This window comes from Dermochelys coriacea, chromosome 1, assembly GCF_009764565.3.
Source record: "Dermochelys coriacea isolate rDerCor1 chromosome 1, rDerCor1.pri.v4, whole genome shotgun sequence".
Taxonomy (NCBI): domain Eukaryota; kingdom Metazoa; phylum Chordata; order Testudines; family Dermochelyidae; genus Dermochelys; species Dermochelys coriacea.
The window spans coordinates 349,051,366-349,079,207 of NC_050068.2; the positions used below are offsets into that span (position 1 = coordinate 349,051,366).

The 27,842-nt window shown below is 45.0% G+C and overlaps 1 protein-coding gene across 4 annotated transcripts in view; it reads right to left on the bottom strand.

Moving 5' to 3' along the window:
• NRF1 (nuclear respiratory factor 1) overlaps positions 1-27,842 on the bottom strand; it is a 128,411-nt gene that overhangs the window by 36,042 nt on the left and 64,527 nt on the right. For all 4 annotated transcript variants that reach the window (XM_043499471.1, XM_038407906.2, XM_043499475.1 and 1 more), the window contains exons 6-9: positions 16,004-16,162; positions 14,510-14,707; positions 12,783-12,884; positions 4,798-4,955 (exon numbers count right to left, since the gene is read on the bottom strand). In XM_043499471.1, the coding sequence (XP_043355406.1) occupies positions 4,798-4,955; positions 12,783-12,884; positions 14,510-14,707; positions 16,004-16,162 (617 nt within the window). The remainder of the gene's footprint in view (positions 1-4,797; positions 4,956-12,782; positions 12,885-14,509; positions 14,708-16,003; positions 16,163-27,842) is intronic.

Here is a 27,842-nt window from a genome sequence, read left to right on the forward strand (position 1 = left end):
GGCAGGAGGCACTGGGGCAGGAGGGGGAGAGCTTGGCTGACAGTGGGTGCTAAGCATCCACTACATTTTTTCTGTGGGTATTCCAGGGGTGGAGTGTATGCTTATAAAATTTGTGGATGGCACAAAGCTGGGAGTGGTTGCTAGTAATTTGGGGGACAGGATTAGAATTCAAGATGACCTTGGACAAATTGGAGAACTGGTATGAAATCAACAGGATGAAATAAAATAAAGACAAGTGCAAAGTGCTATACTTAGGAAATAAAAATCAAATGCACAACTACAAAATGGCTAGGCAGTTGTATAGTTGAAAAGGATCTTGGGTTTATAGTAGATCACAAATTGAATATGAGCCAATGATGTGATGCAGTTCCAAAATTGTTATATGTAAGACATGGGAGGTAATTGTCCTGCTCTACTCAACATGGGTGAGATTTCAGCTGGGCTACTGTGTCCAGTTCTGGGTGCCACAATTTGAGAAAAATGTGGACAAACTGGACAGAGTCCAGAGGAGAGCACAAAAAAGAAAAGAAGTTTAGAAAACCTGACCTATTAAGGTTAACAAGTTAACTAAAACTGGGCATGTTTAGTCTTGAGAAAAGAAGACTGGCAGGGGGCACACTGAGAACAGTCTTCCAATATGTTAAGAGCTGTTATAAAGAGGACTTGTGCTCAACTGTTCTCAATGTCCACTGAAGGTAGGAATCTATCAGGTTAATCTGCAGCAAGGGAGCTTTAGGTTAGATATTAGGAAAAATTTCCTAACTATAAGTAAGGGTAGTTAAGCTCTGAAATAGGCTGCCAAGGAAGGTTGCGGAATCTCTGTCACTGGAGGTTTTTAAGAACAGGTTAGCGAAATACCTGTCATGGATGGTCTAGGTCTACTTGGTCCTGCCTCAGCACAGGGGGCTGGATTAGATGACCTCTCAAGGCCCCCTCCAGCCCTACATTTCTAAGATTCTATGACATGACCCAATTGTCCCTTCCCATCCCTAATTTCTCCTATTCTAAAATCCCTCTTAAAGCACATGCAGTTTCCTTAATAGCCTTTTGCAAGGGACTTTTCAAAAGTCCAGGTAAGTTATAGCAAGTGGTTTTCCCTTACACACTACTTTGTGGACACGCAAAAAATTCTAACAAACTGGAGAGGCAGGATCTTCCTGTACAGAAACCATACTAGTTTTTCCCCATTAAAACACAATTTCCTTCGTGTTTTGTAATTCTACCTTTAATAATTGTTTCAACCAATTCACCTTACCGTGAAATAAGGCTCATTGGTCAGTTATTCCCATGATCTCTTCAGCTCCTTTTATCCAAAGCCAAACATTTGCTACCCTCCAGCCCTGTGGTCAATAGTTCACTTTAAGGAGAGATTAGCAGCAGTGACCTGTTGCTATTCATACGTTTGGTCCAGAAATTCTTCTTTAGATAGCTGAATATCTGACAGTGCCTCACCTTAATTATCTGAAAAAGCAGATATGTCTTCTGCAGTGAAGATCAATGCAAAGAAATCATTTAGCTTCCCTGGGATCTTCCTTAATTGCTCCATGGTAGTCCAAATCAACCTACCCCTTTTCTTGCATGCTGCCTATGAGTTTTTTGTTTTTATGTCCTTCTCTCTTGACCTTTTTAATTTCCATCATAGATTTTATGCTCCTTCCAGCTGACTTGGTTTGGGCTGGATTTTCACTTCTAAACTATGTCTGTTTGACACACAAAACTTCCCATTGCTATTTGACCATACCATTTTGTTTTCTTGCCTTCTCGCTTCCTTTTGCCTAGGAAGTATGCCATACCTCCTGAGAATCTGCACTGGTATAAAGACATTTATAGCGTGGGAAGACCAGCTACAATAAACAGACTTCACTTGTTGGAGCCGCCCAGCCTCCCAGACATGAGAAGCACTTATTTAAATCCACTTCAAGGGCAATTTAGCATCCCAATGAACTGTGAAGACTGCATCACTGAAAATAATAATAGTGCTTTGCTATACAAATGCTCTTTCCGTTTATGTTGAGCTCCCCAAATGTTTATCTATTAACTCAAATGGCTGTACATTGAGTTTGCACCCATTTACATGCACTTCCCCTCATCCTCTCTTGCTGGAAGTTGCTCCTTTGCTTCCCATCCCTAAACTGATTACAGAGACTGCCTCATTTGTCACAGCTGCACACATCTGCTCTTTACAATGACACCACTCAACCAGGTACCCTTAGAGACACCATTCCAGCATCCAATGGAGCGATGGCAGCTTTGTGCTAAAATTAATTAGACACCTTTCAAAAGCTGGTAATAGTTGCCAGCTCTTAAGGACCGGGATGTCCTCAAGGCCTAGTGACAGCCTTACAGTGACATGTGGGAGACCTCAGCTCACTGCCAGGACGGCTGAAGGAAGTGGTGGTGGTGAAGGAGGGTTATGCTCCTTGAGTCAATCCTGAACAAGACTTCTGGCCAATTAATGAACAGTATTGTGGGGCTGTGCAAAGTAAAGGGGTGGGTAAGACTTCAGGGCCTGCATGAATCACACCTCTAGCCCCTGAGGAAAATAAATCAGTATATTCCCACCCTGTAATATACTTTGCAACTGCTGCCAACGTCAACATCTCAACACTTCTGTGAGTTTCTGCAGGTAGACATATTCTCCCCTATAAGTGATAAACATTTAAGTCAGCTCAGCTGCACTGCAGCTTGTTAACAAGACCTCCTGAGGCACCATTACTCTGCTGCCATCAGAAAGCAATATGCACTGTCACAGCAGAAGGGCCTGGGCTTTGTATTTTCCCCAAAGTGCACATTGTTCCCACATCCTACATCTATCTAAAGCAGCCAAAATGTTTACTAAACACCTCACCTCACATTTTGAGGCTCTTGTTGCAGGTTCCCTCACTCCCTCCTGAAATACAAAGCTGACTAAAGAGAGAGTACTGCAGGGACCCCCGGGGATTGCTACTAGAGTTAAAAGAAGAACAGTTATTTCTACTAAGGATTCTGATTTTCATAAGTTAATTCTGTTATTTAATTTCTATCTGCCTAAAAGTGTTTCTACAGTGGGACGTGGGCGTGAGAAGGAGACAAATTATATACGACTAGGCTTAGCAGAATTCAATGTTTAGTTTTGATTGTTTCGATGGATTATATCAATGAGTATTTTTTTCAGATTTTTATTGATCTACATATTGAAAACCGCTCCTGATACAGAGATGTGTTAGGCAGTGGAATAATCTACAAAAATGGTCAAAACCCTAGCCTTTGAGTCATTTAAAAGTACACCAGAGAAAGTTCTTGTGATTACTACTGTAAGGGGCCATCCTACAGGCGGGGAAGGGTGGACTGTGTGAGAGTAGGCTTCTCTACAATGTTATGAATACTTTGCGCAGGGCAGGAGGGGGGGTTGTCAGTCATTTTTCATATCAACCCTTGAAAAGAGTTAAGTGATTTTACAGACAGCAAGTCTTTATCAGTAGATAAAATTAATCAATATAACATAGTGGCATACATGACCATGTTCCGAAAGATACCTGAATCTGGATCCCAGTCCTGGCCTCTTGCTGGGAGTAATGCAGAGGCATTGCATTCAGCCTATGAGAAGAATGCATTTCAAGTGACTCAGCAGCAACCTCTCCTATTGATTAAAGTGTGGCACTGTTTGGTACCAAAGGGGAAGAGATGGGATCAGGGGTGGGGAGGAAAGGAGAGGAGAGTGTGATCTGCTTGACACACCCAGGAAATAGTTCTGGGCTAGTCCTGGATCCTGCTGCAACAGAAATGTGGAATTAGTTTGTGGAATGCGGCCAGTACGAAAGTGGCTGTTTTAGCAAGTGGTCTGTAGAAGAGGCTCCTGGAGCCCTCCACTAACATTCCATGCTTTGCTCTTCTCCTGGCAGGATCAACCCCTGTTCAGTAAAACAGACTGCAAGAATGAGGAGGTTGAATGCAAATGCAAAGCACAAATATAAGATAAACCAGATAGGAAAACCCAGGTTGGGTTCAGGCAATGAGCAATAATACCCCTGGCCTTTGGATCCTTTTCCCTCTCCTTGTGCTTGGGACAGTCTCCCTCTTCTCACTCAGATCCCTTTCTCAACAGAGGCTTTCAAAACGTCTTTCAAAATGACCTCTGCAAGGTTCCTATCTCAACCTCAGAGCAGCACTCCATACCCTCCGTCAAAACATTGTTCTGCAAATAACCAACCATAGGGCTCATTCTAAGCCAAGAGCTCTCCACACAGGAGGAGAAATCATTACCCAGGCAGCTTATTTCAGCTTCCCTGCTCCAGAATCAAACACAGAAGAAATACCTTCAACAACTAGCCTGGAAGAGAGATTCTGATTTCAGGTCGGAGGAGACCATACTATCACCCACCTGGTTAAATCAACGTCATCCTTTTAACAGAGGGGCCCTCAATAATGTTGACAGAGAGATGGAGCTGCTTATTTAACAGGTGCTACAAGCACATTATAGCTCTTATCTGCTGTAAGTGGACACTCAATGGACAAACAGGATGTATAGAGAGGGATGGGTACTAAACGTACCTTCTCTAACAGCACGTTTCCATTGTTGTGAGCTTTCTCATATTACAATGGGACACTAGGAAATGATCTATAAATGCTTCATCATGGATGGTTTGGGAATTCTCTATGGAAAAATCTCTATGAAAGATCCCAGACAACGCTCTTCCAAATGTATCACTGGCTTCTGTGCTGCCCTCATCGTGACAGACAGCAAACCTGGCAGAAAGGTCTCCCTCTTTCAGTGATCTTACCCCACTTAGTCCCCATAGCTCCTCCTCTCACATGTACCTGTTCAGTGCCATGGTAACGGTTGCTCCTTGTTGCATCTCTTGAGATGCTGCCACTGCTGCTTCTGCCAGCGATGCCACCGCTTGCGTGGCCTCCGAAGCCTGCGTCGTCTGGATAGTCATCTCACCCCCCTGTAGTGTTGCCCAGTTCTGCTCCACCTAGTTGGGTGAAGAGAGAAAGAGAAAAGTTCAGCTTCCCTGAACCTTTCCCACAGCTGGGTGGCTACTTCTTAAAAGGAGGAAGTCAAACACATTCAAGATGTCTTTGAAAAATCCTACATGCTTTGATTCTTCTGTACAAAACATCCTGAAAGCACCTCTGTTGGAAAAAGAGGTCCCTTAGGAGCAATTTAGAAACCGAGCTACAGGGAACATTTTGGAAACCATCCAATCACTTCTCATTCACTATCAAGATGTTGACTCCTGATCGACCCATGATGCCAGCCTCCATCACCTATCTGTGAACTTTCAAACACATGCATTCGTGATTTCTCCCATACTGCCCCACTGCCCCTCTAAAGACACAAAAACTACCTCATTACCCTCCAAATCCCTCCTTTGCCATGATGCCTACAGATGATGTGCCTACTATTTTTAAATTATTTGTATGCCCAAAGCGTCTAGGATCCCTAGTCATGGACTGGGACACCATCGTTCCAGGTGCTATATAAACATAGAACAAAATGTTGTCTCATTATTTCCTTGAACTTCCTCATTTGTCTGCCCATATCCATCTGTTTTCTCCTGTATTATACTTAGAGTGTAAGCTCTTTGGGACTGTCTTTTTGTTCTGTGTTTACACAATGCCAAGGACAATGGGGTCTGGTCCATGACTAGGGATCTTACAAAGAATACAAATACTAATCACATTTGGAAACAGTTCTGTTCATGCCTTTTAATTATTTCACTCTCTCTCTCTCTCTCTCTCTCAACTAAGGATATTTATATGCATACAGTTTCTTATGCTTGCCACCGAGTTCACCTTTTCCTAGCTGATCATTCTCCACCTCACTCTATACTCCTCCAATTGGGACCTCACGTGTATCAATGACTGTGTGGTCACAAACAGGATGTGAGCATCAGGAACAAAAAATCATCAAATCAGAGGATGAAGGTTCTTCAACCTTCAAAGAGCTGTGGACCATTTTATAAGAAAAAATTCCTCTCACAGACCCATCCCCGGTCCCAACTGCATAAGTCCCTTTATTGGCTGGTGCTCAAAATGTTTCATTCAACAGATCATCAAGAAGGGCACCACAGACCATTGTCATGGTATATGGAAAGAGAAGATATCTACTAGATCGGACCCAATCCATCTCACCTAGGCAAGATTTTTTCTTCCAGTCTGTAGTATCCTCTTACCCATTGTGCCAGAGGTGAGGGGCTGAAGCAGAGTCTCAGGTCATTATCTATATACAATACACGTGTCAGCAAGCTCTCTAGCCATTGTCAGTTGTCATTTCCCTTGAGGGATCACGTCTGAACAAGAGTTCAATGAGAGATCTGTAGGACGACAGGGTGGCCACACGGATTAGTCCCGGGAAATGGTTCTATGCACAAAGAGTGGAGTGGAAGAAGGTGCAAAGATGATGCGGGGGTGGTGGAGGTGTGCCAAGGGAACAAAAAGATGATGCTAGCTAGCCCTTCTGGTGGAATAGCGAGAGCTGCTCGATCAGATTCCAAAACAGACACATAGAGAAGACCCTGAAGGTGATGCAAAGAAGCTTGAATTTGATGTGAGAGAAAGGAAGGTCAGTGGAAGGATTCAATGTGACAGGGGAGAAGTGAGGTGTTTAAACAACAAGAAAGCAAGTGCATGCTAATTTTAACAGCTGTGTTATGTGTGGCCTGCATCACTCATCTTTCCAGTCATCATGGAAGTCAGAGGGGAAGTGGTTACAGTATCAAGAAGGGTTTCAGAGTAGCAGCCGTGTTAGTCTGTATTCGCAAAAAGAAAAGGAGTACTTGTGGCACCTTAGAGACTAACAAATTTATTAGAGCATAAGCTTTCGTGAGCTACAGCTCACTTCATCGGATGCATTTGGTGGAAAAAACAGAGGAGAGATTTATATACACACACACAGAGAACATGAAACAATGGGTTTATCATACACACTGTAAGGAGAGTGATCACTTAAGATAAGCCATCACCCACAGCAGGGGGGGGAAAGGAGGAAAACCTTCCATGGTGACAAGCAGGTAGGCTAATTCCAGCAGTTAACAAGAATATCAGAGGAACAGTGGGGGGGGGGGGGGGGGGGGAGAAATACCATGGGGAAATAGTTTTACTTTGTGTAATGACTCATCCATTCCCAGTCTCTATTCAAGCCTAAGTTAATTGTATCCAGTTTGCAAATTAATTCCAATTCAGCAGTCTCTCGTTGGAGTCTGTTTTTGAAGCTTTTTTGTTGAAGTATAGCCACTCTTAGGTCTGTGATCGAGTGACCAGAGAGATTGAAGTGTTCTCCAACTGGTTTTTGAATGTTATAATTCTTGACGTCTGATTTGTGTCCATTCATTCTTTTACATAGAGACTGTCCAGTTTGGCCAATGTACATGGCAGAGGGGCATTGCTGGCACATGATGGCATATATCACATTGGTAGATGCGCAGGTGAACGAGCCTCTGATAGTGTGGCTGATGTGATTAGGCCCTATGATGGTATCCCCTGAATAGATATGTGGACAGAGTTGGCAACGGGCTTTGTTGCAAGGATAGGTTCCTGGGTTAGTGGTTCTGTTGTGTGGTGTGTGGTTGCTGGTGAGTATTTGCTTCAGATTGGGGGGCTGTCTGTAAGCAAGGACTGGTCTATCTCCCAAGATCTGAGAGAGTGATGGCTCGTCCTTCAGGATAGGTTGTAGATCCTTGATGATGCGTTGGAGAGGTTTTAGTTGGGGCTGAAGGTGATGGCTAGTGGCGTTCTGTTGTTTTCTTTGTTGGGCCTGTCCTGTAGTAGGTGACTTCTGGGTACTCTTCTGGCTCTGTCAATCTGTTTCTTCACTTCAGCAGGTGGGTATTGTAGTTGTAGGAATGCATGATAGAGATCTTGTAGGTGTTTGTCTCTGTCTGAGGGGATGGAGCAAATGCGGTTATATCGTAGCGCTTGGCTGTAGACAATGGATCGAGTGGTATGATCTGGATGAAAGCTAGAGGCATGTAGGTAGGAATAGCGGTCAGTAGGTTTCCGATATAGGGTGGTGTTTATGTGACCATCGCTTATTAGCACTGTAGTGTCCAGGAAGTGGATCTCTTGTGTGGACTGGTCCAGGCTGAGGTTGATGGTGGGATGGAAATTGTTGAAATCATGGTGGAATTCCTCAAGAGCTTCTTTTCCATGGGTCCAGATGATGAAGATGTCATCAATGTAGCGCAAGTAGAGTAGGGGCATTAGGGGACGAGAGCTGAGGAAGCGTTGTTCTAAGTCAGCCATAAAAATGTTGGCATACTGTGGGGCCATGCGGGTACCCATCGCAGTGCCGCTGATTTGAAGGTATACATTGTCACCAAATGTGAAATAGTTATGGGTCAGGACAAAGTCACAAAGTTCTGCCACCAGGTTAGCCGTGACAGTATCGGGGATACTGTTCCTGACGGCTTGTAGTCCATCTTTGTGTGGAATGTTGGTGTAGAGGGCTTCTACATCTATAGTGGCTAGGATGGTGTTTTTAGGAAGATCACCAATGGACTGTAGTTTCCTCAGGAAATCGGTGGTGTCTCGAAGATAGCTGCGAGTGCTGGTAACGAAGGGCCTGAGGAGGGAATCTACATAGCCAGACAATCCTGCTGTCAGGGTGCCAATGCCTGAGATGATGGGGCGTCCAGGATTTCCAGGTTTATGGATCTTGGGTAGCAGATAGAATACCCCAGGTCGGGGCTCCAGGGGTGTGTCTGTGCGGATTTGTTCTTGTGCTTTTTCAGGGAGTTTCTTGAGCAAATGCTGTAGTTTCTTTTGGTAACTCTCAGTGGGATCAGAGGGTAATGGCTTGTAGAAAGTGGTGTTGGAGAGCTGCCTAGTAGCCTCTTGTTCATACTCCGACCTATTCATGATGACGACAGCACCTCCTTTGTCAGCCTTTTTGATTATGATGTCAGAGTTGTTTCTGAGGCTGTGGATGGCACTGTGTTCTGCATGGCTGAGGTTATGGGGTAAGCGATGCTGCTTTTCCACAATTTCAGCTCGTGCACGTCGGCGGAAGCAGTCTATGGAGAAATCCAGGCTGCTGTTTCGACCTTCAGGAGGAGTCCACCCAGAATCCTTCTTTTTGTAGTGTTGGCAGGAAGTATCAAGAAGGGAGATGAAGGGATGGTTGAAAGTTTAATGTCCGTATACAGAGTCAAAAAAGGCTGGGTCTTAGAAACGGTATGGGAGAAGCCGCAGCAAGATTTGTACATCACCTAGAGATGTGGGGCAAGGGAGAGGGAGGAGTCAAAGAGGACTCCCGGGCACAGGGCTGGTGGCAGGGAGGAAGAGGGCATTAACAGTTAAGAAAGGGAGGGAAAACAAAAAAGTGTTCACTTCTGGTCACATCAAGCTCAAGTTGATGTTCAGACATATGGAAAGAAATGTCATAAAACAGGTTGAGATGAGGGACTAGATGTAGGGAGTTTGGTCAGCAGTGGAGGGTGAGAAGATTTTTGAGAAGGTGTAAAGATGACAGAAGAAGCCAGGAGAACAGATGAGGGGTGCAGAGAGAGAGAGAGAATAAGAAGAGGCTAAAGATGGAGCTCTATGAGACTCTAAAAGAAAAGGGGAGAGGGAGGAATCACCATCCCCACTGAAGAAACAACTAGAGGTGGGAGGAGAAGCAGAAGCGGATGGAGTCACAAAAGCTGAAGGTAGATTTCAAGGAGATGAATGAGTGAGCCAAAAAGCAGCCGTAGTTGAGGAGGATGAGGATGGAGTAGATATTTGGCCAGGAAGATGCCATTAGATATCTGTGTGAGAGAATAGTTTCATGGGAGAGGATAAAGGGTGGAGATGGAGGAACTCAAAGGCAACGGTTGTAGACTGTATTTGAGTTTGAAGGTGAAAGGAAGATGAGGTATAAGTTAGAGAGGCAGATGGTGTCAAGGATTTTTTCTTTTTTAGGTGGGAAGAGACCAGAATAGGCTTGTATTGTGAGGGGAGGAAGCCAGATGAGAATTAGAAGAGGAGGGTAAGGATGAGGCAGGAGGAGAGATTAGAGGAAAGCAGGCAAGAAACCTGTGTGTTGATAACGGAGAGGAGGAGCGTGTACTGGATGGGAGGAAAGTAGTGTTGGGTCTCATCACACTTCTCTTCGAAAAAGTCAGCGGCATCTTATGTTAGACGGTACAGGAGAGGGAACAGAAGGCAGCAAATGATCAGCTGCAATTGCTGGCCTCTGAGTTAACAAAGCAGGAAAAAGTAATGAAGTTTGACCAGGAAGAGTGGAGAACCAAAGAAGGAGAGAATAAATCTGTAGCAAAGGAAGCCTGCATGGCAGCGAGACTTTTTACAGGGTGTTCACGGGCAGTGGCACAGAAATGGATGAGGCAGATGGTGGGCGTGAACACAGGTTGGAAGTTGTTGGAACAGACTTTACTGTGAGTAAGAGGTGCAAAGGAGTGGAGGAGTGATAGAGAATGGAGTGGGGGATTCAGCTGAGTCAAGAAAAGATAGGGGGAAGAGAGAGGGAGAAGCTAAAAGTGGTAGAAGTGTCATTGACATCAACGAACTGTAGGTCATGGCTGGGCTGCGGGGGAGAAGCAGGAGACAAGTGTGCAGTGTTGAAGGAGATGAAGTGATGGTCCAAGAAAGGGGGAACTTGATGATGAAAAGCTCAGAGCAGAAGCAATGGGTGGTGAAGAGGTCAAGGGAGTGGCCATTTTGGTGAACTGGAACACTGATCCGGGGTGAGGGTTACACAAAGAGGAGAGAGAATGACAAGGAAAGTGGCTATGGATCAGATGGGGCATCAATGCAGAAGCAGAGGTCACCAAAAATGATGTAGAAGAAATTACAATGGGAGAAAGAGCGACAGCCAGGAGTCAAAATGGGAGAGGAAGGAGGATGAGGATGAGAGGGAGTCAGGAGGATGGTAGAGAAGAAAAAAGAGGAGACGAGCCAGAGGGATTGTTTGCTTCAGGGAGCGTGGTGGCAAGGAGGGAGAGAGAAGCATAATACTCTCACCATTTCCTCTAGGCACACCAATGGACAAGGTGTGTGCAAGAAGTGAGAAATGTGCATGAGAAAGTGGCTACAGAGGCAGTGTTGGGAGAGGAGGGGTGTGTGTAATCCAGGTTTCTTTAAGTGCCCAGAGACCAAGGGAGCAAGAGATGATGAGATTGTGGACGGCAGAGATCTTCTTTTTGAGACAGAACAGGAATTCCAGAGAGAAGGAGCAAGGTCAAGGTAGATCACGTTGTCCTGCCTACCAGCCTTGACAAAGAAAAATGCTCATATCTCCAGACACTGATAGTAACTTCCGGAAAGGGAGAAAGGTTTCTGCCACATCATCCAGGACAGGAATGGAGTGTGAAGTGCTAGCTTGGACTGGGAGGGGAACCCCAGGTAAGAACACAGACACTTGGATTACAAACTACAGTTTGTCTACATGAGAAAAGTTTTACCCGTTTAATAAGTCGGTTACAACTTTGTGTTGACAAGGGTGAGATTTTCAAAGACAAGCTTCTAACTCTTACGGAAAGTCAATGAAGTTTGGCATCTAATGGCCATTTGTGCATTTGAAAATCTTCCCCAAGGCCTAAAGACAAAAGATAACAGGTCCTAAAAACCCTCTAGTGAATATGAAGTACTTTTCAAGGCCAGAGTCCCAAACAAACAGCTTGCTTCTATTTGTTTTTTCAGCTACAAATGCTCTTTAATACAGAACAAAGCTGTTTTGTGCTGCCACCTATTGCCATGAAAACCTTATCCTTACAGAGCAGAAGAGGTGGACCATTCCACTCCATCACAAGGATGGTACTTCACCCAGAAACATAGGCACATGTACAAAAGGGAGGACAACAACTTGCAGTGAAACAGCAGTCTCTTTGACTTGGGGGGAGGGGGGGAGAGAAGAGTTGGGGGCAGAGGAAACCGAGGAAGGCAATTCCAGTACTTTTCTGAGTTACAGGAATGGTCTTTATACAAAATGCATTTTGTTTCTTGATTTAAGAAAATTATGTAGGTTGTTTGTGGGTTTTTTTGCACTGTAAATTTAAGTGCTTCCTCTTTAAAAGCTTGGGTTTGGCATGATCAAGCCCTCAGTGGGAAATGCAGCTTTGCCAACTTTGAAAAATCGGGTTGACAAATATATAAATGAGTAAAAACAAACGTACTGTACTGTACAGTACTTTCCTTAACATTTATACAACTGTGCATTTATACACTGCCCTTTATGAGAGGAAAGTGCAAGCCAATTACACATTAAGTAAGTCTCAATAACCCTTGGAAGTGCTGCAGAGAAACGTTCCCATTGTACCCATAGGGAAATTGAGGCAAAGAGAAGCTAAGTGGCTTGCCCATGGCCACACTGCATTCTGTTCCTGGCTCTGACTCAGAAAGTCCTAAACCTTAATCCCCCTGCCATAACCACATGCCTGGTGCTCTCGGCTCAAGGGTTATCCAGACAAGCACATGAATGAGTATGTCTGGAGAGCTGCATACAGAATACATACATTTACTATTATTCCAATGGACACTATGACTGAGATTTACATGTACAAAACTTAGCAAATTCAGCACTTAGGGTCTCCTAGTAATTGTGCGTGCATACACACACCCAAGTCACAATTACCACAACATTACACTTTCCGACTTTGACCCATGTAAAATATCAACGACAATGTTGCATGGATATTGATTTCAGCTTTTAACATGACAGTGTGTGGCACTAGGCTTTTGCATTCCCAGTAAACACTTAAGTGTGAAAAATGCAAGTGCATCAGCAATGTCCATTAGATACACACAACCACAGTATGTGCTGCATACCTGAGAAACAAACACGACCCATGCATCCTTACCTCTCCATCAGTTACCGCGGAGTAATTGACTTGTGCAACGGTAACTGTGGTAGGCAACTCAGAGGCATCGGCCAGAGTGGCAACTGTAGCACCTGTACCAACCTGCAAAATACCACCATAAAACAGTAGTCAAAACGCAGCTTCTGCCATCATTGTTCCCCTCAGGAATCCATAGTTACATCTCAGCTAAAGGGACACCCAAGTACATTAGACCCCAGATCACCTAAAGGGAAAACTGAAGAATAGCGTGTCCGGCACTGATCACTATTAATACCCAGCACTTACCATACATAGGGCTATTGCTTTTCAAAGCATTTTACAAACATGAATTCATCCTTAGCAGCCCTGTAAGGTATATCCCCATTTAACAGCTGGGAAAACAGAGGCAAAGAGGTTTATAGCCTGCTTCTAAGAAGCACTGAGCACTCAAACCCCCAAAAGAGATAAATGGGAGCGTGGGTGCTCAGCATCTTGAACAGGAAGCCATAAGTGAGCAGTGAAAGCCAAAGAGTGAGTCTGCAGCAGCAAGCTGGGCCAACTCGCCGCAGCTCAGAGAGCAAATCTTTCTTTGTGTGTATGTGTGTGGGGGGAGAAGAGGTAGTAAAGTTGCCATCTTATGCGCCATACTAAGGCCATGTCTATACCACAGGGACTATAGTGATACAGCTATAACGCCCTAGCTTTCTGGCATAACCCTGTAGAGCAGATGCAGCCTGCAGTGACAGAAGGGGGTTTTCCTGTCACTGTAGGAACACCATCTCCCAGGTGATGGTAGCTAGATCAACGGAAGCATTCTTCTGTTGACCTAAACTGCATCTACACCAGAGTTTAGGATGGCATAGCTACAACTCAGGGGTGTGGATTTTTCACACCCCTGACAGCCGCAGCTATGCCAACCTAAGTTTTAGGTGCAGACCAAGCCTAAGCTTTCATTTAAAAATACTCCAATCCCCAGTCCTCACAGCTGTGAGCATAGCCATCAAAACATGAAACAAGCATAAACCAATACAGTGATGTGTACCTGCAGATAGCTTGAAACAACAGCTCTGAGAGGTGTTTGCAGCCCCATTCATTTTAATGGGTGTTAACCTTGACAGCTAATAAGACTATAAATGTCAACACTTAACTATTGCAACTGTTGATAAAAGCACACATGGAAACAAGAGGGATGAGTCAGCTGAGGTCAGTTGTGTGTGTTTTGCTTTAAGATTCTTATATAATAAAGACATGCACAATTTACTATAAATGGCATCTTGTTTCAACATCTGGAGTTGGTTTAAGCATGTGTGGTGGGTACCACTACTTCAAGTACTATGAACATTGCCTAAACTCCTAAAGTATTGTGCAGAAAATCCTGTCTTGTTTTTGTTGCAGGGGTCAGATAGCTGTATGTGCAATGATACTCTGGAAAAGTTATGTTTGTTGGAGAGGAGATGTGTGTAATACAATATCTGGAGTCAGCATGAAAGAAGCAGTCTATGCCTCAGTTCCGTCTCTGTAAAATGGACATAACCAGGGTGTTATAAGGATGAACGTATTGCTCTTTCCATTGTGAGGTTAACTCACATACGATGGTAATGGAGGCCACATAAGTACCTAAGATAGACAGACTTGAGATTCCTGAAACATACATGTTAAGCCAACAACCAAAGATGTATAGTTAAAAACTTCTGCCAGACATGGCCACTCAATACAGTGAGTGTGAAGGGACAAGTGGCTCTGCTCACCTGGATAAGGGAGACAGTGCCATCAGGGTTACTGAAGGTCTGTACCACCGTCTGTGATGGGACCAGATGCGCTATACTATGCGTAGCTGCGGTCTGTTGCTGTGTCTGTTGATCCTCAAAGGCATAGAGTAGGTCTTCACGCCCATGCTGTTTGTAGCAGTTCTTCACAATAGTCCGCAATGCCTGGGTCCAGGACACCTAGCAGGGAAAAAGAAAACAGTAAAATTAAAAGAACAGTGCAAAGCAGCATTTCCATTCAGCAATTCCCCCTGCATTCATTCCCCTGGCATCTGAGCCATGTAAATCTTTAGTTGGCTTTCTTCAGGGCTATTTTTTAATCAGTATTTTTTTTCAAAATAAAAACAAAATCCTCCCAGAAAACACCCAGCTCCCTCCATACCTCCAAGCCCCACGGTTCATGAGCCACCCTACAGAAGCAAGCCAGCATGCATACAGTCTGCATCCACGTGCCACTTTACAGAACAAAGTCTGTATGACCATGGGATGGAGGAAATCTCTCTAGTGAAATGGCTCTGCTTCAAACTGTCAGGGAGTTTAACTATGAGTGAAAAAAACAAAACCTTTAAAAAAAAGATCAAGCAAAGGGTGGACTCGGATACCATAAATCCTGGCTCAACCCGGCCGCCCCCAGCAAGGGACAGCTGCAATCTGTGCAAGGATTTGATCCTGTGATTCACAACATTTGTAATGCCCTTTTGTGATAGTTGGGTAGACAGGTATCTCCCACTCCTCCTTAGCTCCCTGCAACAACCTGACATAGTTGACATGTGTCCCTTTTTCTGTCTGCTCTCTCTCATCCTTTTCACATTTCCCCTTTCTCCCCACTCACCCCTGACTGCCCCACCATCCCTGTTCTTTCACTTAAAGGAAGGGCACACACTGCTCTGCTTGGTGAGGTGGGGTGACAACCTCTGGCTGCTCTCTGTGGGCCTGGGATGCGTGCTGTCTAGCAGCTAAACTGCGTGTTTGGGAGAACAGAGACACAGGTTGGGCCAGTGAGCCACTTCTTAAGCTTGTATTCATGAGCTGCTACTGTGGCCAGCTGGATTAGGAGTTACCCACCACAAGAGTTGGGGCAAGGAAAAGAAAGGTAAGGTTAAAAATACCAGAGTGCAAATTAGCAATAGGGAGTCAGAGTGGATCCAGGATTATGCCTCTTTCACCACCTTCATTAATCTCCTCTGCCCTTTGCACCCCTTGGACTAAGCTGGGGGTCAACCCTCCAGGGTGGGAACAAAGGGGCAGACGGATGATTGTCATGTGGAACTGGGGGACATCCAGCCAAGATATGGAAATGGGGAGGAAGAGCTATCCCATATGATTTGGGCACAAACTTTTAAACATGGCATGGAACCAGGGAAGTTTATTACCTAGCTGTTCTTTCTGTCACACAAGAGGCAGGCTCATAACGTCACAACCCACTCCCAAACCCCAGTGACTGCCCTGAAGGGTTAGTAACAATACAACACACACCCTCTGTTTCTGCTCCTCTGTACGGACGTCACTGCGAACGTTTGCCCATGGAATATCCTCAGGCCACCAAATGGGTTTGCAGCTTTCCTTCCCCCAGCCCGGCTTCCCACGACCTGTTGAGTACTTCAGCATTTCAGGGATGAATGCTCGCAGCTGCGCCTGAAACCAACAGTACAAGAGGGTTAAGAATGGAAATCCCACTTCCTTTGGGGGGTTTAAGGTTAGTTTTATAAATTATTAGATTGGGTTTCCACCTGGAAATGATCAGACTAAAAGTACTCACTGGAACAGCCCTGAGCACACCTGAAAGCATGTGATGAATCCCTCTTCACCGCATCCCCAGTCAGAGTTGAAAAACAGCTCACTGTTAGGTCGTGGGATAGCGACAGACATAAGTCAGCCACTTAGAATAATAAAAGCAACACACCCCCTAAACTACTGCAACGTTAAGGTTCATATACTACAGTGATGAGAACCAGCCAGCCCAGTTAAAATCCGTGAGTAACTGCAAAGCTAATGCTCTAACAGCAACTTGAATGTAGCTGTTCTGCACATCTTGTATGGTATACACTGTACAGGGGGGTCACAAAGACAGCAGGGATTCAACCAGCCCTGCTATCAAATACTACCCACAGGAGAAGTCACAGCAGGAACAGGAGGCATTCCCCCATTGCTAGAACTGTTGGACAGCTCTATGTATGTAAGAAGGTTCTTTTTTTCCATGCTCCATCTGAAAAAAAAATAATCATCTCTGAATGATGTTCCATAAGAAAAAATCTTTTGTCAAAGAAAGAGAGGAGGAGATGCATCAGGCTGATGTTTTCGAGAACATTATGGGAAAGGGTAAAGAGAGGGATGATGGTGTTTCAGCTGAGACAAAAGCATTACTATCACGAGAAAATATTTTGAGAGAGATCTGCAGACCAGAAAACACCACAAAGACATATTAACAAGAACATGACTTACTACTAGCATTATCATGAATTCTGCACATCTAGCAGTATGTTTTTAGATCATATTAATTATTATTATTTATATTACCACCATAGGACCTAGACCCCATTGTGCGGAGTGCTGTACAAACACAGAACAAAAAGACAGTCCCTACCCCAAAGAGCTTGCAATTTAAGTGATCACTGTGACACCCAAGTTTCAGATGTTTCTCAGAGAAACAGGCTAATTTAAGACTAGAACATTCTTCCTCCCTCTTCCCCCCACCCCATATAACACTGCGTGACTCTGGTGGCAAACCATTTGAACTTTGCTCTCACAGTTTCCACTAGAATTCCTGGATGCAACTAGTCTTGTATTACCTGGGAGCTGATGATCCTGCAGCACCAGCCCCAAGAGCCTGCAGTACTAGGAAGCTAAATCCTAGCGGCAGGCAAAAAATGATTGGGGGTCTAGAGCACATGACTTATGAGGAGAGACTGAGGGAGCTGGGATTGTTTAGTCTGCAGAAGAGAAGAATGAGGGGGGATTTGATAGCTGCTTTCAACTACCTGAAAGGGGGTTTCAAAGAGGATGGCTCTAGACTGTTCTCAATGGTAGCAGATGACAGAACGAGGAGTAATGGTCTCAAGTTGCAATGGGGGAGGTTTAGATTGGATATTAGGAAAAACTTTTTCACTAAGAGGGTGGTGAAACACTGGAATGCGTTACCTAGGGAGGTGGTAGAATCTCCTTCCTTAGAGGTTTTTAAGGTCAGGCTTGACAAAGCCCTGGCTAGGATGATTTAACTGGGACTTGGTCCTGCTTTGAGCAGGGGGTTGGACTAGATGACCTTCTGGGGTCCCTTCCAACCCTGATATTCTATGATTCTATGAAGCTCAGGGAAGAGGAATCATTTGCTGCTGGTTACAGTCATGACAAGAATTCCAATTAGCAACAGAGACGTTGTTTACCCCACTAGACAACTATCAAGTATTTCCAGTTCTCTGTCACAAGAGCATGGGCCTCTTCCAAATGCGCTGCTGCCTGCATGACCTCAGACACACCAGCCTATGTATTAGGCACCTCAGCATCAAACTGCAAGCTAACAGAAGGGAACATGTTGGCAAATCAGCTGACCTGCAAGTTCCCATTTCAGGGTATTTTAAGCAACCTTATCTCAAAGTCGCTTGTAACTGCATCCTAAACCCTTCAAACAACATCCTGCACCAACACCAGAGAGAGGGGAGTACTTCAGACTGACAGGACAGCGTGAAAGGAAGGTGACTTACCTTACTGTAATGGAGTTCTTCGAGATGTACATTCCCTGTGAGTATTCACTGTGGGTGCACATGCACTCCAAGGACCCGAGACCAGAAGATTATTCACTAACCCGTGTCTGTTGCGTCGCGCCTGCATCCTGAACCTCCTCATACTCCGAAGTGAAGGCATACGGGATGGCGGGGACAGACTGCCTCTCCAGTTCCATCTCTACCACAAATCAACTCAGAAGGATCCAAAGCAGAGGGGAAGGAGGGGGGATCATGGAGTACCCATGGGGACCACACATCTTGAAGAACTTCAGGTTACCATAAGGTAAGTAACATTCCTTTCTTCGAGTGCTTGTCCTCACAAGTATTCACCATGGGTGATTCACAAGAAGTGCTCATTGAGAAGGAAAGTGCAAGGGACCCATGCTGCACCACGGAACCCAGGAGCACTGTGCCAAAGGATGCATCTGCTGAAGAAGCCTGGGCTTAGTGTCTAGTAAAGGTGTCAAAGAGCCCCATTGTCACCACTCGACAGATTTGTACCAGAGGTATGCCTTGGAGAGAAACTACAGAGGCAGCATGTACTCTAGTCGAGTGTGCCCTCACACCCTGAGTAGGAGTTTCGATCAGTTCATAAAATAGCAGAATGCGGCCTGAAATCCATTTTGAGAGCCTGTGTGATCAAATTGCCTCCCCTTTTATCTGGTCATTGAAGGAGATGAATTGTCTCTGGGATTTTTGAAAGGGTTTCATCCTCTGCAGGTAGAAAGCCAAAACTCTATGAACATCCAGAGAATGAAGTGTCCTGTCCTCCTTGGTGGCATGAGATTTTGAGTAGAATACCAGTAGAGGGATAGACAAATTAAGGTGGAATTCAGAGGGAACTTTTGGGATGGGTTTGGGATGTAACCTTAGGGACATTTTATCCTTATGGAATACTGTGTAGGGAGGGCCTACATAAGAGCTGCAAACTTCTCTACTCTCCTAGCGGAAGTGATTGCCATTAGAAGGCTACTTTGATGGATCGATGGAGAAGGATGCAGGATGCCAAGGACTTAAGTGGAGGATTCATAAATGCTGACAGCACTAAATTAAAGGTCCCAATTAGGAGTTGGCACCAATACTGGAGGAAAGGTTCTGACAAGACCTCTCAGAAATTTCACGTTTGTAGGATGGGTGAATATTCAGCAGTTGCCTACGAGAGGATGGAAAGAGTTGGCTGTTGTGTGTGTACCTGGCAGCAATTTAATGGACAACCCTGAAGACTTTAGGAAGAGATGGTCCAAGATGATAGGAATGTAAGAGTCCAATGGAGGTATCTGGCAGCATTAGCACCAGATGGAGAATCTCTTTCATTTGGCAGCACAGAATTTTCTTGCGGAAGCCTTTCTGCTATTGCTGAAGATGGACTGGACTTCCTTGGAGCATGACCTCTCTCATTGCCCATCCAAATACCAGGTTGTGAGATGGAGAGAAGCTGGGCTGGGATAGACTGTTTTGCTTTTGTCTCAAGTCAGAAGGTTTGGCAACTATTTTAAGTGGATACATGGGTGTGTGGACATCTGGAGGATTCTGATGAACCAAAACTGTCTCACTCACCAAGGAGCCAATATGATCCACTGCCCATTTGTCCTGCTTTACCTTGTTCAGGACTGGTGGTTAGAGTGGGATGGATGGGAAAGTATACCTTAATGGCACTGACCACGTAATGAGAAATGCGTCTCCTCTGGAATTGTGCCCTTGAGCAGCAATGGAGTCACAGGCTGGACACTTCTTGTTTACCTGGGATACAAAGAGGTCCCCGCCTAGAAAGTCCTGCTGCTGGAAGATGTTCTGTACCACTGAGTTTTGCTGTTCCCTCTTGTGGTATCTGTGGAAGTGACTACTGAGACAGTTTACTAAGGTGTTCATTATTCCAGGAAGGTGCACCGTTGAAAGGGAGATATGATGTCAGATACTCCAATTCTGGAGCTTGACTGCTTTTATGTAAAGGGGGCGGATCCTGCTCCTCCCTGCTTCTTTATGTAGAACACCATCGTCATGATGTTCAACGTGACTGGAACGTGATAGAAACGTATGAATGGCAGAAACCTTTGCAAGTCTTGTGCACGGCTCAAAGCTCAAGCAGATTGCCGCTTGGTTGTCCAGGTATATTCTCCAACCCTGTAATGAAGGGTCCATAGGTAGCTTCTTTGTGGGTGGAAGGGGAACGAAGGGACCCCTACACACAGATATCTTGTTTTCTCACCAGGCAAGAGAAGACAGAAAGCTCTGAGGGAATGTGACACACTTGTCTGTTTGGAGCTTACACCATGTGTAGTCACACCTGAAGACAATGACTATGGAGCCTTGTGAAGGATGTTACATAGGTGTAGGCGGCCCTGTGGCCTAGAAGGACCAGAGAGGAGCGAGCTGTCAGCTGGAGGCTCAGTTGGAGTTGGGCAAGGAGGTCCCTGTTCTGAGGTAAGTAAGTTTTGACTGAATTTGAGTCCATAGACACTTCAATATATTCTTTAATTTGCTTTGGGGTTAAAGTGGACTTTTCTGGGCTCACTTGAAGCCCTAAGGATTGCACAAGACTGAGTTCAAGTATACTGTCAATTGAACTGGACTGGTAATGCTCTAGGCCCAACATCAAGGTTAGAAACCGCCTGTGAGCCAGGTGAATGCCTACTGAAAACAGGTTTCAGAGTAGCAGCCGTGTTAGTCTGTATTCACAAAAAAGAAAAGGAGTACTTGTGGCACCTTAGAGACTAACAAATTTATTTGAGCATAAGCTTTCGTGAGCTGCAGCTCACTTCATCTGATGCAGTGAGCTGTAGCTCATGAAAGTTTATGCTCAAATAAATTTGTTAGTCTCTAAGGTGCCACAAGTACTCCTTTTTTTTTTTTTTTTTTTTTTAAACTGAAAACAGGCATCCTTTTAATCAAGAACGGCAAACCAGTTACTTTTGTTGAGGGATGGGTTTAGAGAAGCCAAGATGGTCATCTTGAATCTCCAACAACCGAAGGAGACATTCAGTTGCTTGAGATCCAGGTGGGTCTCCATCCACCCTTATTGGGAATGAGGAAGTATCTCAAACAGAAACCCTTCCCCCTGTGATGAGGTACTGGATCTCCAGCTTAAGCTGAAGAAGCGAGCCTCTCCCTCCTGTCTGAGAAGCCTCTTAACCATTCTTCATGAAGCAGAAGTTAGTTTTAAGCATTACCTTTTATGATCCTTTTTATAGATAATCATGAGCATATATCAAGCACATATTAATCATGATCATCATCAGTCCACAGGCTTCTGCCCATTGGTGTCCACTTTCACCTTTCACTCTATACATGTCTGAAAAGATTTTGATAAACATATAATAAAGACAATTTAAGAAGTATGCCATTATGTCAATTTACATGGGTTTTCAGATAGAGACATCATAAGTAAAAAAAGAAAAACAAGAGTTTGTGTTTTAAATTTAAAATTTTCCTAAAAATATCAATAAATGATCATCAGCCAAGAATAAGATATGTAATTACAAATGTATTTTAATTTCCTTATTGGTCAAAATGTCAAAGACTGCTAAACTGAGCTTACTGTTTTTCCCTGCAATCTTTTTCATTTGCCCATTCAATATAAACTCTGTCCAGATCTATCAGTCTTCCATCCAGCTGGTAACTCTTAATACACATCAGCATGTCCAAATGATCTACTTGTAAACGATTCCATAGTTTGTTTAAGTGTTCATTAAGCTAAAGCCAAGCTCACGGTCTGCACTTTATGCTAGGAACGTTCCTCCAACATCCATCAACTTTGCAAGATCCTGAAACTGTTCATTCTGGTGAGCAAATGTCACCATATCCGGGAAACTTAAAACCAATTGGCTTTTGATTCTTTCGGCTACTACAAACTTGAAGTCATTGTACTGACTGACTATAACAATCTCTTCAGCAAGAAAGTCTTTGCATTTGAACATAGGGATTTAACCTGATGAATTCCAAAATTGAAGTCTCATAACTATTGCTGCACAATCAAAAGCGGACCACTCCTGAACTTCATCCTCTGGAAACCTGTCTGCCAAATGTGCACACAAGATGTTTATGAAAGTTATTATGGAATTGGTACCAATTTCATTATTTTCTTGAGAGCTCATATCTAAGAGAGCCTTAACTTTGTCACTCCATATGACTGAATCTTCAAGGTACTGTCTCCTGATCTTGTTCAGTTTACCTCGGGCAAGGTGAAATGCTTCAAGAGGTGTAAGGCCCTGTTTCTGAAGCAGCGGTGATAGTGAAGCCAGCGCCAACAAAACATCATTCAAAACTTCTAATGTTATTCGGTATTCCATGGTATTCAGCTTTTTGTGGCAGTATTTAGAAACCAGATTAGTATCTTTGCCTTGCTCAAAATATTCCAGAAGAGGATTATAGTTGAGAATAATTGCTTGAAGTGAAAAGTGCCTAGATAACCAGCACACTTCATTGAGTGGCCTGAAAGCCACTGACTCACATTCAGAAGCAAAAAGAAAAGGAGTACTTGTGGCACCTTAGAGACTAACAAATTTATTTGAGCATAAGCTTCCGTGAGCTACAGCTCACTTCATCGGATGAAGTGAGCTGTAGCTCACGAAAGCTTATGCTCAAATAAATTTGTTAGTCTCTAAGGTGCCACAAGTACTCCTTTTCTTTTTGTGAATACAGACTAACACGGCTGCTACTCTGAAACATTCAGAAGCATCCACTATTTCCTGAAATTTGCATTTTCTCCTGGATGATCGACAGAATACCATGTAGACATTTCTCATTAAAGTTTCAAGGTCTCTTATCAGCTTGACCTCTTTCCATGCATCGGAAATCCCCAAGTCTTCCTGGTGTACAACACAATGTTGCTGGACTAAGTGTGGAATATCACGTTTCAGCTGAGCCGCCACACCCTACTTGTGAGTAGTGTCCTAGACTTCCTTCAGCGAGATCTGTAAAGCCACCACAATCCTCTTCAGGAGGTCCTGGAGCTGTTTATAATCCTCAGACACCAAAGGTGAGACTGGCACCACCACCTCCTCAGGAGACAAGAATGAGCCACCGGTGGAAGAGAGGGTTCTTGCTGGTTGGGCTGCTCCTGGGGCTGATACTCTTCCCCACAAAGTGATCTCCGTTGGCATTCTTGCTCCCATCTCCTGTAGCCAGGGGTCAAAAGTAAGGATCCCAAGAACCCCAACAGGGACATAGTGTGGGGTCATATGGGTATGGAAGTTGTCCCAATAGGGCGCCACTCGTCCCAGGGCTGATAATAAGTCTTGTGGAGGTGACAGAGTAGAAATGAGGCTCTGGAACCCCTATCAGGGCTAATGGCGCAACTTGGGACTGTCAGAATGACCGATGTAACAATCCTGCCAGAGGAATACGAGTCATTGGAGTCTATGGGCGAAGTCAACAGAACTGTCTAGTGGTGCCACAGCCGGTGGCTGGCAGGCACGTGTGGTGCACTGTCAGTTCTGGCAACTCGATACCACAGTGGAAGACACCAGTAAGTGGCCAGTGTATGTACCTCTCTGGAGTTTACCGGATCCGAGAGTAGCGGTGACTCTGGGTCAGTATAAACCTCTAGGTTCCTCAAGAATAGCATAGCTGGGTCCAGCAGAAGAGCAAGAGAGGCTTCTGTGCATAGATGGAGCCGACAGCACAGGCTTGGGATGGAAGGAAGGTGTTGGTACCATTAAGTTCCTTCTCTGCTTGTGGTATGAAACCACTGGTGCAGAGAGCGACTATCCTCTCCTCTCCTTCACTGATGATGGAGCTGGACCTGCCCCTCACTTAGACAGCAGTCTATGGGCATGCCTGACTCTCAGTACAGCTGATACCCGCACACACTCCCTGGGAGATATAGACACACCTGTACCGGGGCACTGAGTCTCGCCTGACTTAGAGGGGGTAGGGTAGGCAGACCTGTTCTTAGAGGGTTTAGATGGGGATTTCTCCCATTTCTCATGAGGGTGCTTTCCTTTACCCTCTTCCCATTCATGCCTGCTAAAGTCTTTAGATCTAGACTTTTATGATCTGGGAAGTGCTGGGTCCGGAGAGGTGCTAGTGAATGGATCCTGTCAACATACATGGGGGTCAGAAGCCACTGGGTCGAGCTGTGGCCTCATAGAAAGCTCCCCACATGCCTAAGCCGAAATTCTTGAAATTGTCATGTACGAGGTGGGAAGGAACGACAAATCTTGCACTCGGATAGAATACGAGATTCTCCAAGGCAGTACAGGGAGGAGGAGTGGGGATCACTGACCAGGAAAACCCAGAGGCAGGCCACGTAGGACTTAAAGCCCAGGATTTGGGGCATAATGGGTAACCCAAACAGTGCAGATGAGCAAGAAGGAGGAACACCTCCTAACCCAAACACTAATCTAACTAGCTACACTGCTAAACTAACTACACTAAAATAAAACTATTTACAATAATCCCCGAATAGACGGCAGGAACGCCAGCCAAGCTGCGGGCACTGTGGAATTCCATCTCAGACCACAAGTGGTAGAATGGAACTGGAGAGGTGGTCGGTTCATGCCGCCCCTTATGCGCTTCGTTTGGAGCACAACACTGTGCAGGTGTGGATCAATGGACGTTGCTAGTGAAGAATCTTCCATTCTGAGGCAGATGTGCACCCACAGCGAATATCCCTTGGGACCAGCACACAAAGAAGTGCCCTCCCCACAAATTCTGTATAAAGCCCAGGGCAATATATACCACCTGCATTTCTATAGCTACTTTCATTTCAAGGTGACTATCCCCGAGACAGAAATGGGGAAAGTGAGGCCCAGAGAAGTTAAATGATTTGCTCAAGGTCACGCAGGGAGTCGATAGCAGACACACCCAGGTCTTCTCCCTCCCACCCCGGGCTCTGCCCTCTAGAACGCTGCCTGCTGTGTGGCCTAACCTTTCTGTGCCACAGCCTCCCCATCGACAAAACAGGGGCAATGCCCATGCTGTGAAGTGTTCCGCGATGCTTGGGCAAGAAGCATTATTGCAACACTAATTATTAAAAAATCATGAGTGTGAATGGAATTTCGTTGTCAAAAGCTCCTTCCCAGAACTCCTAGCTGCAAGCTGTGCTCCATGTTACCAGATGGATTAATTACTGGTCCTCAGGAGTTCAGAGACTCAAGGCACTTGTTAAGGAGGGTTTGCCTCTAATCCACCAGGGAAACAATCAACAGTAGCGACGCAGCATTATAACCTGCTCAAATGCGAGGGCCTCTCTAATTAGCATCACAACTAGAACTGCCCCCCTCATCCCACCTGCTCACAAAAGCCTAAAATGGGCTACAGTTCTGAGATGCAGAGCCCCCTATCGCCTGAGTGTGCAGCATCTGGGAGGGAATCAGCATAGTATGTTGAACTCGGAGCCCTCAGACCCTCACAAACCCCCCCCCCCCCCCGCACCACACAAAAAAAGAAACCCTGGCAAAATCAAGTCACTTATAAAAATAAAGATTCATTCCGATTTCCTCAGACCATCAGCTTGGAAAAGAACTTGCGTGAGCTACAATGCAAGGTCTGTACGCGATATTGTTAGAAACATTTATTGGGTGCCCTTAGCTAGAGCACCTGGGGTCTTCTAAGGACAAACAGTAAAATGAACCCTTAAAGAGGATTAGTTAATCCTAATCTTAACTATCCTCAGCCTCCAAAAAACCAAGATGCACCCAACTGCAGAGACACAGAAACACTAGAAGCAACAGGGCAAAGTGCAAGATGCATTGAATAACAGCCAGGCCTGAACTCTGACAGTCTGCTAAGGGAAGCAGCTTCCAGAACAGAGCACCTTCTGTGAAGAACAGCCTTCCAAGGGCCCCCAGAAATTCCCCCTCGGGAGAACACCAGCCATCTGCAACAGCTGCAATGGGGCATAGGTGGATTAAGCCAAGTCTAGACAATTCATATTCTTGAATCGTACCTGAATGGTGAAGCAGGTGATTGCAGATGAAGCAGTAACCAGAGTGGAACACTGGGGTTCTGTGATCTTGTGTCCATCCTACCTAACACATGAGAGAGCTGCCTTCTGCAGCCACAGATTAAAAAATGGTACATCGATCAAGATAGGTAGCAACAAATTCACCATCGTGAATTGACTTTTTACAAAGCTCATCTTGCCCTTCTGGAACCCCTTTTCAGGCCTCACCACTGCTGGCACTTCACACAGGCCAGGCTGGGAGAGAAGTTGGGCCAAGTTTAATCATTTGTTGAAGCAAAAATGAGAGACAGGGCCTGATCTCACAGATCTCAATGGGAGCTGAAGGATTAGCACCGGACAGGATGGAACCCTGATAAATGCAGCTGGCTAGCACCCCCCACCACCAGAGGCAAGTCTCTATGTAATAATATTGTCCCTACCCATAGCCAGAGGTGCAGTGGGAACACTAGGAGTGCTCAAAGCAGAGAAACTCATGCAATATTGTACAATGGGTCAGAGCTGAGGAGCAGAGATTGGGATAGGAGAGTAGGCAGAACATGGCAGAACACACAGTGCAGAAGAGGCTCAATCAGATCCTTCGATTAACTGACCTCTCCCATTCACAAATTCTTTAATCTTGCATTTTACTCTTACATGAGCCGTCTCCCTCCCACTCGCTCACCTTGGTCAGGTGAAAAATAAGAAACAAAGAAATCCGAATTGTTAACCCATTTGCCGAGCTCCTGTACAGCCTGAAGCATGGTGCACACTCTAGTCAGGAGAGCATACAGTATCACTGACCCTTAAAGCTCACTACATCCCATTCCACCTGTAGCAGTACACAAGGTTTAGAAGTCCTCTGAATGCTGCATATAGCAACTTCTTTGCATCAGGATGCTGCAAACCAGGCACAAGAACAAACCCTGAGCCTCCAATGATAGGATGCTTTCTCAATGCTGGCATGCACGATTACAGGTGTGCTTCAAACCCCCTCCCTCTCCATCATACACTCGCCACAACTGACTGACTGATTTCCCCAACATAACTGTTCAGTGCCTAACAGTAAACTGGTTTGGTGCCTAGATGCTGACCCACATTAGTGAACAAATACCTTTTAACTTCCTTTTTTGGGGGAACTGTGGTGGGGTGGAGTCATCTTTGCATTAAAGTCATACCCAGACATTAAAACAAAGGAAGAAAGGTCAGGTTAAGAGACAAATTGTGCATTCAGGAAGGTGTAAGCAACATCCAGTAACTTAACTGAGATTTATATATGCAGAGCAGAGTACAAAATACGACTCAGTGTTCACCCACTGCGTTCAGATAAAGACATGGATAAGCTACTAGCCATCAAGCTCCCGACTGGGCTGTTCTGAAGTCCTTCATCAAAATGCCCGTTGACTATAATGGGAGATTTCCCTGAGTAAGGGCTTCAGAATCAGACCCCACTGCACACACAGCACAGGTGGGCAGTGCTCCCCATCTGCAAATCCATGGAAACACCTTTACTCAACCTACGGAAGGTTTTATTTCCCCCAAGACCTCCAAAGAAGCAGGGCAATTAAAAGGAGGAGAATTATTTTCATCTCCTCTTCAGTGAGCTAAACCTAACACTTCTAACACCTGTCCAATGAGACCTGCAGCTGTTCAAAGCCAAAGCCTCATTTTTCCATTCCTAGTGACATGCCCCTTAATTGAGATGCCCAATATA